The sequence below is a fragment of the Tupaia chinensis genome, unplaced genomic scaffold (genome assembly GCF_000334495.1).
Source record: "Tupaia chinensis unplaced genomic scaffold, TupChi_1.0 Scaffold149011_1, whole genome shotgun sequence".
Taxonomy (NCBI): domain Eukaryota; kingdom Metazoa; phylum Chordata; class Mammalia; order Scandentia; family Tupaiidae; genus Tupaia; species Tupaia belangeri.
The window spans coordinates 1772394-1785203 of NW_006208857.1; the positions used below are offsets into that span (position 1 = coordinate 1772394).

Here is a 12810-nt window from a genome sequence, read left to right on the forward strand (position 1 = left end):
CATAGCCATTAAGCTAACTGCTGGTTCCCTATACATCCAAATCTTTAAAGGTATACCTATGTTAATGTGACTCTAAATCAATAAGCCTTTCATGACTTAGACTAATATACTTGTTAAGGCTTAATGTACCAATGAAGGTGTGAAAGATGTAATTCTCCTCAATATCTGCAAGTTCTCCCAAAGATAGCCTAAGAAAGCAAAGAGCTTCATTACTGTAGGCAATTAGGGATAGTGATTATGAAAAGTGTCTCTGGTTTCCTATGGAATATGGAACACCTCCAGTTACAGCCCCACCAATCTGTGACACTGAGTAGGTATTACTGGTATGGGAGTTTCCCAACCTTAAACAAGCCATGAAGATTGAAATGACAAAAGTCCTTTGGTGCTAAGAACCATGGTATGACAAAGAGAAGAGTGCTTCTCACCTTGTCTCAGGCTCCTAGAGTATCTGACTGACTGCCTGATGGCAAGCTGACACTAGTGTCCCAGCTGGCAAAGACCACAGAAGTTGTTTTCGCTGGTCACAAAGTCAAGATCTCAGAGCATAGAACCAGATGAAGGAGAATTCTATTCATTTGTAATTTTTTTTTTTATACTAGGGACCTTTAGCAAAGTTTTTGTGTACAGATGCTGGCCCATTGAGATATGAGAACTCGGCAGAAAATGAGGTTGACTTAAGTAACGGACTTATAAACCTATACCTGGGTTCTGTCTTATGGCTCTTCCCTTTACAACATACATAAAAGACAAAGGAAAACAAAGACCTTCTCTGGGAGGTGAAAGATCAGAAATAAATCAATGCGTTACCCCAAACCAAATGTTGAAGAGTCATACATTTAAATAACTAATTTTTACAAACGTTATTCTTCTGCCAATCTGAACTTGAAAAGGAATAAATGAGGAAAATTTTACTTTGTTCTCTCATTAGGCACTACAGATAGACATCTGGGAGAGCTGATTTTGATAAGAATTTTTAATTTTTACTTTTTTTCTGCCAACTTTTGCCATTTCTCCTAGGATTCCACTTGCAGGCTCCCCAGTGAGTAGAGTGTCCCAGAACCTCCTGGCTGGCTTCTTGCCAAAAGCCGTCAGGGAGGAAATATAATTTCACTTCAACCTTTTAAGTTTGTTATTGAGACAGACCATTGTCACAAAAGACAGAATAACAAGGCAAAAACAGGTTTACTCTTACACATATTACATAAAAAAAGCCTCAGTGAAAAGTCAGTCAAGGCAGTGGCTTAGAACTCTGGTTTATATAGCATCTTTAACAAAGAACTGTAAGTTTTGGAGAAGGGACAAAACAAAGAAAAGCAGTTTTAGGCTTTCAGAGGTAGGATACTACGATAAGATAAATAGATGGAAGTAAACTAATAGCATAGATTATGTTTGAAGGTTCCTCTGTCACCATATTTGAACTGATAACTTTTGTCTTAGTAAAGGAGAATTGTTATCCTGTCTTTAGACAGGAAAAGGGGAATAATATAAAGAACTCTTATTCTGGGACCAGCAGTTGGCATAATGGCTGTTGCTGGACTCCCGTGTAGTCGACCGTGGTTCGAGTCCTGGACCTGGTGACTTAAACTCACACCGGGCCTGTGTATGTGCGTGCCCAAAATCCCGAGAGGAGAATGGAGGAAAGGTGATTGTGTCATGGCCATCCCCCCAGGGGGTGACTTCTCACTTTCTGTCTCTCTGTCTCTCTCTTTCTGGAGAGTGCACATGCCCTATAGCAAAAAACTCTCCAAAACAAACAAACAACAACAACAACAAAAAAACAAAAACAAAACAAAAGATAAAGAAGCGAGTGCACGTGCCCTATAGCAGAAACCTCTCCAAAACAAACAACAACAACAACAAAAAACCCCAAAACAAAACAAAAAAAAAAAAGAGAAAGAACTCTTATTCTGTATTTTCTGCTTCTTAGTTGCCTTTAGCTTAAAAATACTTACGTCAAAGAGGGATATTTTAGGGTGACATATTCTGGTTTCCTTCACTAGTTTAATTTTGTTGTTGTTAGTAAAAAAATGGTTTCTTAAAATTGTTTTAAAATTTATTATTTTTTAATGATTCAGTCAATAACTCCCAAAATAGACAAGTGGGATTACATCAGACTATGAAGTTTCTGCATAGCAAAAGACACAGTAATTAATGTGAATAGACAGTCCTCAGAACAGGGAAATATTTTTGTAAACTATGAGTCAGATAAAGAAATTATAACCAGAATTCACAAGGAACACAAGCAGCTGTACTGAAAAAAGATGATCAATCCTATTAAAAGATGGGAGAAGGAGTTGAAAAAAAATTACTCTCTAAAGATGACATATGAATAGCTAAAAGGCATGCGAAAAAATACTCAACATTCCTTCTTGTAAGGGAAATGCATGCAGATAGAAACAACAATGAGATACCACCTAACCCCAGTCAGAATGACTAAGATTGAAAAAAAAAAAAAAAAAGCTAAGTGCTGGCTGGGCTGGGGTGTGGTGAAAGGGGAAAGCTCTTACTCTGCTGGTGGGAATGCAAATTGGTCCAGCCATTGTGGAGAACAATTTGGAGATTCCTCAAAAATCTACAAATAGAACTACCATATGATCCAGCAATCCCACTCCTTGGTATCTACCCAAAGGACTGAAGAATTCTTCATCGGAAAAGTGCTTGCACATCGATGTTTATTGAGGCACTATTCACAATTGCTAAGTCATGGAACCAACCCAAATGCCCACGAACAGATGAATAAATATAAAAACTGTGGCATATATACTCTATGGAATACTCTTCAGCCATAAAAACCAACAAAACCCTGGCTTTTGACAGGAAGTGGATGAATATGGAAGATTTACTGCTGAGTGAAGCAAGCCAGGCTTTGAAGGAGAGGCATTGTATGTCCTCACTTAATATATACCAAGTGTCTGCACTCTACGACTGAAACCGATTGACTAAAGGATATAGAAATGCAGTATATAGATGTAAATACCAGATAAAGTGTGTGTGAAAGAGTAGAGTCTGAGGAAGGACATTTAGGAGAAAAATACAGAGGCAATGCTTTAATGGGACAAAGAAATGTGGTATTATCTGTTGAAGATAATTCCTAGACCAGTTTTATCAACTGTACTAGGAAGAAATGTTCACCTGTTGAAATATTCATTTCATAAGCTGAATAATGTGATTGAATGTATAAAAGAAAATGAAATAAAAAATGTAAAAAACATAATTCAAATGAAAAAAAATTTCTTAAATCTTAAACTTAATTTAAACATTCAAAAAAATGGTTCCTTAAAAATGTTTTTAAATTTATTACTTTTTAATGATTCAGAATATAGTCTATTTTGGTGAATGTATATTGAAAAAAAAAGGTGTTTTGCACTCAACTAGGTTGAGTCATTTATCGAGTCTTCTACATCACTAAGGTTTTACATTATCTTGTTCTTTTAATTACTGAGAAAAGGATATTGATGTCTCTAATTCATACTTGAGGAACTATGTATTTCCCATTTTTATTCTATCAGTTTTTCTTGTATGTATTTGGAAGATACACATACTCACTTAGGGTTATTAGGTCTTCTTGATGCATGAACTACTTTATTGTTATGTAATATATATTGTCATTTCTAATAATGTTCTTCATTTTGAAGTCTACTTTGTCTCAGCTTCTTTTTGATAGTATTTGCATATGTCTTTTTTGCCCACTTTACATTTATTATTTACATCTTCATATTTAAAGTGGATTTCATGTAAAAAAGCATATATTAACAATTGGATTTTATTTTCTTTTCAAATTTCATAATTTCTGGGACCAGCAGTTAGCATAATGGCTATGTCACTGGACTCCCATGTAGTCAACTGCGGTTCGCATCCTGGACCTGGTGGCTTAAACTCATGCCTGACGCATGTGTGTGCATGCCCAAGATCCAGAGAGGAGAATGGAGGAGAAGGGATTACAGCATGGCCATCCTTCCTGGGGGGTGATTGCTTGCTTTCTGTCTCTCTGTCTCTCTCTGTCTGGCAAGCACACGTGCCCTATAGCAAAAACCTCTCAAAAAAAATTCACAATTTCTGCACTTTAATATGGAACTTTTAGACCATTTATATTTAATGTAATCATTAATGTGTGCCTTGTTCCTGTTTTTCTTCCTTTCTTGCCTTCTTTTGAATTGAGTGTATTCTATGATTCTCCTTTAGCTCTACTATTAGCCTACTAGTTATATCCATTTTGAAACTAGTTTCGTGGGTCCTCTAGGATTTCAAAATGCATCTCTAATTTATGTTCTGTTTTCAGAAGCATTATATCTAGGATCTACCTATAAAACAAGGAAATATGCCACCTCCAAAAAATCACAATCATCCTCCAGTAATAGTTCCTATAGGAAAAAAAAATCTTTGTAATGCCTAAAAAGATTTCAGAATATTGATCATAAGGAAACTTAATGACATACAAGAAGATAAAGTGATAGTTTAACCTTCCTAATTCAATGAAATAAAGAAGATAATTCATGACCAGAATGAGAAATTCAACAAAGAAATAGAAATTGCAACATAAGAACCCATCAGAAATCCTCAAATTGAAGAACTCAATAAATGAAATAAAAAAATACATAAAGACTTTTGACAGAAGAGTAGATAGAGCAGAATAATAAATCTGGAGACAATGACCTTGAAAATAAGTCTGAGACAATCTGGACAGAGAAAAAAGAAAATAGAATGACAAAGAATAAAGACAACCTGGAGGATGTGTGGGATACCATCAAGTGAACAAACATTTGTATTATGGGAATTCCAAAAGGAGAAGAGATAAAAATATAAGGACAAAAATATTATTTAGTAAAACAATTGCTGAAAAATTCCCAAGTACTGAGAGATACAGACATCCAGATACCACATGTTCTATCTTATGTGTGGAAGCTGAAAAAGTTGATCTCATAGACATAAAGAGCCGCATGTGGTTATTAGGAAGTGGAAATGGTAATGGAGAGGGAATATTGAGAGATTTTATTAAGGGATACAAAATTACAGCTAGATAGGAAGAATAAGTTCTAGAGTGCAATAACACTAGGATGACTACATGAGGATCTTTAAAACGTTAATGGAAAATGCATGTGATGAGAAAAGTATACATAAATCTCAATTTTTTTGTAGCAAAATAAACTTGCACTTTGACATCATTTTTCTGATATTTTTGAAGTCTTCTTGTATGTAGCAATAATTCATTGTATATTTCACAAAAGTCTGAAGAGAGGGTTTTAAAAAATTTCCTAACATAAAAATATGTTTGAGGTGATAATTGAATGATAATTGAATGATAATTATCTTGGTTTTATTGTTACCTAATGTATGCATATATTAAATTGTTATTTTATTATGTTGACAATTCATAATAAAATGGACAAGTATGAATTGTCAACATAATAAAATAACAATTAACAAATAAATAGTGACTTAAAACTTTCTAAATGTAGAAAGGGCAATAGTCATTCTGATTCATGTAGTTTCAAAGTACCCTAATGTGTTGAAACTAAAAAAGTTAATACTGGGCCACCTTACAAATGTAATAAAATTCAGGAGAGAATTTTAAAGCTGCAAGAGAAAAATGACTTCTCATATACAGGGAATCTTAATTAGGCTATCAGTGAATTTCTCAGGAGCACCTTTATGGGCCAGGAGATCAGAGTACTGATAAAAGCAAAGAAACAAAAGAAACAAATAAGTAATAAGCCAAACAAAACACAATCAAGAATCGTACAATAGGGTCAAAGAATGAGTTAAGAGGAAGTTAGAAAATATCTTTTGATAAATGAATATAAAACACAACATATCGAAATTTATAGGATTCAGTGAAAGCAGTAGTAACAGGAATGTTTATAGTGATAAATATCTACAATTAAAAAGAATAAAGCTCTTAAGTAAACAACCTCATTATACTTCAATAAACTAGGAACAAAAAAGAAAAAAGAAGAGTCCAAAATTTGCAGAAGGAAGGAAATTATGAAGATTGGAGATGAAATGAATAAAAGAATAGAAAATAATTTTTCACAAATCAGTGATGGGTAAGCTAGTTGTGTGGAGGTTAAGATGGTTTGACCCCCCATAAATGACTACATGGTTCAAGACCCAGACCTGGTGGCTTCAGAAAAATATGCCAGGTATGTGCTTATACATGCCCAAAACTCTGAAAGGGAAATGGAGGATATGACATTGTAGTGTGGCCATTTCCCCCAGATTCTCTCTCTCTCTCTTTCCAGCAAGTGCCTGTGCCCTATAGCAAATTTTAAAAATCAATGAAATTAAGTATTTGTTTTTGTAAAGTCAAACAAAATTGACTTAGCTAGACTAATAAAAAAAATTCTTAGCTAGACTAATAAAAAAAGAAAGAAGACTCAAATAAATAAAATCATAAATGGAAAAGGAGACTTAACAGTGAATGCCACAGAAATAAGAAGGATCATAAGGGAGTATAATGAATTCATCAAGAAATGAAGAAGTGGATAAATGCCTATAAACACACACTCTAACAAGACCAAATCAATATGAACTATGAAACCTAAATAAACCAGCAATAAATAAAAAGGTTGAGGTAGTAATAAAACAAACAAAAACATAAAAAGCTCTCCAATAAAGAAAAGCCTAGGGGGAACCAGCAGTTAGTGTAATGGCTATGTTGCTGGACTCCCACGTAGTCGACCGCGGTTCGCTTCCCGGACCCGGTGGCTTAAAACTCACGCCGGGCGCGTGTGCGTGCGTGCCCAAGATCCTGAGAGGAGAATGGAGGAGAAGGGATTGCGGCATGACCATCCCCCCTGGGGGGGTGATTTCTCGCTTTCTGTCTCTATGTCTCTCTCTGTCTGTCTGGCGAGCGCATGTGCCCTATAGTGAAAACCTCTAAAAAAAAAAGAAAAGGAAAGCCTAGGCACAGATAGTTTCAAGGGGATTTCTTCCAAATATTTGAGGAAGAATTAATCCCAATTCTTCTTAAACTCTTACAAACTGTAGAAAAAGAGGTAAAACTTCCAAACTTCCTGAGACCAGTATAACCCTGATACTAAAGCCAGATAAAGACACTACAAGTAAACTATAAGCCAATATCTCTGATGAACATAGATGTAAAAATTCTCAACAAAATAATAGCAAACTAAATTCAGTAGCACCTTAAAAAGATCATATACCATAACCAAGTGGTATATATCCTTGGGATGCAAGCATAGTTCACTATATGCAAATCAACCAATGTGATAGACCGCATTAACAGAATAAAGATAAAAAATTAAATATACTTCTCAATAGATGCGGAAAACCATTTGACAAAATCCAACCCTCTCTTGTGATAAAAACTCTCAACAAATTAGGTATAAAGAAACTCAAGGGAACCAGCAGTTAGCATAATAGCTATGTTGCTGGACTCCCATGTAGTCGACCGCGGTTCGTGTCCCGGACCCGGTGGCTTAAAACTCACGCTGGGCGCGTGTGCGTGCGTGCCCAAGATCCCAAGAGGAGAATGGAGGAGAAGGGATTGCGGCGTGACCATCCCCCCTGGGGGGTCATTTCTCGCTTTCTGTCTCTATGTCTCTCTCTGTCTGTCTGGCGAGCGCACGTGCCCTACAGTGAAAATCTCTCAAAAAAAAAGAAAAAAGAAACTCAACACAATAAAAGACATTTATAAAAATCTCACAGCTAATACCATATTTAATAGTGAAAAATCGAGTTTCCTAAGATGTAGAACAAGGCAAGGATGCACTATCTTACCTGTTTCTCTCTATTTTTAAAAGAAATTTTTGTTATAGGGTGCTTGCACTCATTGCAGACAGACACACACACACACAAAAGTGAGAAACCACCTCCCAAGGGAGATAACCTTGCCTCAATTCCTACTCCTCCATTCTCCTTTTGGGATCTTGGTCATGCACACACACCTGCCTGCTGTTAGTTTCAAGCTGCCTGGTGCAGGAATTGAACTGCAGTTGACCATGTGGGAGTCCACCACCTTAATCACTATGCCATCTGCTGGCCCCATCACACAGTACCACAAGTTCCAGACAGAGCAATTAGGCTATTAACATAAAAGGGGGGGGTGAGTGGAGGAAGAAGAAAATAAATAAATTTGGAAGTGATGGATAAGTTTTTGGTTGGACTATGATGACAGTCTCAGAATAGGTGTGTTTTTACTTCTGAACATGTCAGGTTGTACTAAATACATAGAGCTTTTGCATGTCAGTCATGCTTCAATAAAGTGGTCTCAAAAAAAAAATGAAAACTACCCATAATCCCATCAGCCAAATAAATTATTACTAATATTTTATTAAATTTCTTGTAGTCCTTTTTCAATGAGTATGTATGTACATGTTGGTTTGTGTATACAAGTATACATGCCCAAGTATACAGTTTCTGTGTTTTGTTTAAATAACCTAGTTCTGAAAATGTGTGTTTTTCTGTAAGTTGAGTACTATGACCCTTAGGAAATGATGATATGTTATTTGTATTTGGTTAAGATGTCAAAATCTATGGCGTATTTTCAGTTTGCTTGGGGCTGGATTCTTTCTTTGTGGCTATCTATTTCACATGAATAGCCAAGACAAGTGTGTATGATTCCAATGGAACACGCTTCACTTCAGAAAACACCAGCTACTGATTCCTTATGTTGAGGTCCTCCCTTTCCCTTGTAACCTCCATCCCTTGGTATTCATTATGAGAAAGGAACAAATATTTATGCTGACCCATTGTTAGGCCGATTGTTATACAGAACAAATAGAAATTAGGAAATACATGATGTTCTTGATATATGTTTCACTTTATTTTCTTCCTTTCTTTTCCAGAAAGTATTTTGGAGAAAAAATAGGACTATATTTTGCCTGGTTGGGATTGTATACATCATTCCTCATCCCATCTTCTGTAATTGGGGTGATTGTGTTTCTTTATGGATGTGCAACAATTGAAGAAGATATTCCCAGGTAAGTCAGTTTTAAAGAAAAAGACTCTCTCTATATATTTTAGTTTCTGGGGTAATGTACTTGCAGTTACAAGGACATTTCACGTATCTCCTTCCAAAGTTCTCTAGCCTTTTCCTTTCCTATGACACATGTAGTTTCCCTCTAGAGGTAGATTTGGAAGCTACAGATTCTGAGGATGGCTTCAGAGCCATGCTGTGTGTGGTCCACTTCCTATCCTAGACAAGTTCCTCTTTAGAATCCAGGTCTGATGTGGGCAGGTGAGTAATAACCAACGAAAAAAAAATCATGACAGCAAAATGCTTTTTCACCCTGCAGTTGCATGACTTTTCCAATATGATTTTCCATAAGACCCAAGGAAGAGTATGCAGAGTGGTACCTGATAGAAATGCCATGTCTATATGGTCAAACACTGCTGGAGTGAAATGCTACGAGGAAACAGGCAGCTCTAGAAGTGAGGGCTTAGCCTCTGGTTTGGGAGATTAGAAATTGCAGGAAGTGACAGGGTTGTGGTGAGGTTCTTGAAGAGCCAAGAGATAGAACAAAGGCCAGGCTTCATAGGGAAGAGAGCTTGCAAAGAAAATAAGCAATTAAAAATAGGAGCCTTCAGGGCTGACGATGTTACACGTTCGCTGTGTGACTGGACAGTTTACGCCCTGAGTTTGTTCCCTCACCTATAAGACGGTAATAAAACATCTACCTGAGGCATTGTTAGGATTAAAGGAGACAACTCCTGGCACATAGCAAAGGAGTAATAGATTGAATGAATCAAATATATAAAAACAGAGTGCAAGAGGCAACAGAGATGCTTAGCTAGTATTCAGTGTTCAAACTCCTGTCATTTTCAGAATTGTCTCCACAAACTGTTATATTTTAAGACTCTTTTGGTTGCAAGGGATAGAAATGCCACTTTAACCTAGATTAAGCAGAAAAGGGTTCAAGGGGACTCAGGGAAATTGACGGCTGACTTGTGGATCAGGAATTCCTATTTATCTCTGGTCCCTGACTCTCTAGAGTTGCTTGGTTTCCCCACTTGAATGTAAACATTGCTGCTAGTAGCTCATGCATGTGCTCTCTTAGAGCTTTAGACTCAACTGGTCTCATTTGAAAGACTCCTACTGGCTCAGTCAGACAGGTGGAGGCAGTGGACCAATCAATTGTGGGTATAGGGCAGGGCCACTGGGTATCAATATGATGTTCCCTTAGTAGCCAGGTGGGTGAGGACACTGAGCAGGTTATGAGTGTCCACTATGGTCGGGAGTGATAGTGGGGCAAGTAAAGACCATTCTGAGGAATGAGTGGAGAACTGTGGTTTTTGAATTCTAAGTCCATTTACTTGTATCTTCCCTGAGTGAGACAGAGAAAAAGAGAGAGGGAGAGCTACTACTCCCAACAGGGCCCCACACTGCAGTCCACCCACAGCTTTGCATGGACGTGCTTATACCTGGGATAATCAGGGAGATCTCCAGATGTGAACCTAGAACCTTCCATGTGGATCAGCCTCACAGAGTGAGGCTGCATCGATGCTGGCCCTAAACTGTGCTTCGGTTAGAAAAATATTCTTTTAAAGATTTTCTCTTTGTCCATGGTAGAGCATGTGTATGTGCAGGTGAAAAAGGTGAGCACCTTCTACAGGGTCTGGTCAAAATGCGATCCCTTCCTTCAGTCTCCAGACTGTGGATCCTGGGTACTCAGAAGCACACGCAGTGTGTTTCAGGCTGACTTGGCTTGGGATTTACAGTGCAGTCTTTAGCTGTGCTTCTTTTGAGAAACGTCTTTTAACTAGTGGGAAGACACCAGGAGATTTTTCTTGCCACTGTGGAAGTGGCCCTGCAAATGGAATAAAATAGAGATGATATTGTCAATGTTTTGAATAGAATAAAGTTGCTTGGTGTAAGAGACGAAGAGTTTGTGTATAAACTGCCAGTATCACCCGTTAGGTACCCCTGAGGGCGATTTCTGGGGTCTTTACCACAGGAGAGCAGTTGTTAGGGTTTTGTTTTTCCAGCCTATATAGCATGAAGGAAGAACTAATACTTACCAAATACCTTCCCTGTGCATGGCATGAGGCTAGGTGATTTTTCTTTAATTTTCTGCGTATGCTTTTTCTTCCAGAATTGTATTATTATTTACATGTAACTTCTATGCGTCTTTACTGTATGCAACATGGCTTTTCCCAGCATGAATACAGTGTGTATCGGTCAGGACGAAGACATGACCATAGACATTATCATCAGTAAATAACTTCATTTTTATGTCAATTAAATAAAATCTCGTGAAACAGCACTTCAAATGTACTGTTTGTCCCCCCTATTCTCCTCCATCCCTCATTACTCAGCCCCATATGTAGGAGTTTCTTTGATCCTGTAAAAGATAATGTTGCAAACTCTATAAGGTATTAATTCTACTTAACTGAGATGGAGAAGCTGACATTTAGTGAGGTCTAAGTGTAATGACTAATCCTTGTCATTGAATAACTAAGTATTGTGATTGTCTGTTGCCTCTTGCTCTGAAGCCCCTGTTTTTTGCAAAGAGCAGTGATTTCTTCCAGAGGGTTCATACCCTCCTTGACAGCCTGGTAGCTCTGCTGAGCTTCTCTGGGTGTGTGCTCAGAAAACGTGTTGGATTTCCTTGCCCAGTTATGATCCCTGGAGATCTGGTCTCAGGTCAGCTGAGACTGGAAAACCCCATACCGTGCACTGATGGGGTGTCTGTGTGCTGGGCTTCAGTTCTTAGAATTCATGCCCTGGTTCCATGTGACAGCAACCACTGCAGCTGGAAATGACCATGGTCTGCATGTGTTGTAATGATTGCTGTCCACACGTTCACACGCACACCCCACATTCACACGCACTCATGTATGTGCATGGATACACATATGTGAAAGGCAGCTGCCATTGCTGTAGATCACAGGGTGTTCCGTAAACTGTGGATAATGACCTGTGGAGGATTTGTGGAGTCAATTTTTTTTTTTGAGAGGTTTTTTATTGCTATAGGGCACGTGTGCTTGCCAGACAGAGAGAGAGAGAGACAGAGAGATAGAAAGCGAGAAATCGCCCTCCAAGGGGGATGGCCATGCCACAATCCCTTCTCCTCCATTCTCCTCTCGGGATCTTGGGCATGCACGCACATGCGCCCGACGTGAGTTTAAGCCACTGGGTCCGGGACTCGAACCGCAGTCGACTATGTGGGAGTCCAGCGACATAGCCATTACACTAACTGCTGGTCCCTGTGGAGTCAATTTAATGGGTTATTTTAGAAAATGAACTAGAAAAGAATAGGATAGAATGATAGCATGAAATAAAGTATTAGTATTGGCTTTAAGAAAGAAGGAAAAGTGTTGTTTCATGAGATTTTATTTAAGTTATGTAAGTGTGTTCTGGGGATGAGGATGTGCGTGGATTTGTATACTGAGTCTGATGTAAAAGCATCTTTTTAAACTGTAGGTTACAGTCAAAAATGTTTGACATTGACTGTAACAAAATTGAAATTTCGATTATTGATCTTTCACAGATCCAGGATAGGATGTGGCAAACCAGGAAGGTGTAAATAATAGAAAAGTGATAAAAATTTTATAAGAATTAAAAAAATTGTTCTTTAATTACATGGATTTGATTGTTCTTTAATTACATGGATATGTAACTACATATCCATCTAAAGTCTAAGCTTTGCAGTCCTGATGGAAACTCACAAAATACCATTCCTCACCAATAAAGGAATAGTCTCCAAATCCCAATATAGAATCTAAAGAGATTATACTCCTTAAGAGTTTGTGTTGGGACCAGCAGTTAGCGTAATGGCTATGTCGCTGGACTCCCATGTAGTTGACCGTGGTTTGAGTCCTGGACCCGGTGGCTTAAACTTCTGCTGAGCG

The 12810-nt window shown here is 37.8% G+C and overlaps 1 protein-coding gene across 1 annotated transcript in view; it reads left to right on the forward strand.

The window, feature by feature from the left end:
- The window catches only part of ANO2 (anoctamin 2), a 434288-nt gene that overhangs the window by 205577 nt on the left and 215901 nt on the right, over nt 1–12810 (forward strand). The window contains exon 10 of the mRNA XM_027769235.1: nt 8805–8939. Coding sequence (XP_027625036.1) covers nt 8805–8939 — 135 coding nt within the window. The remainder of the gene's footprint in view (nt 1–8804; nt 8940–12810) is intronic.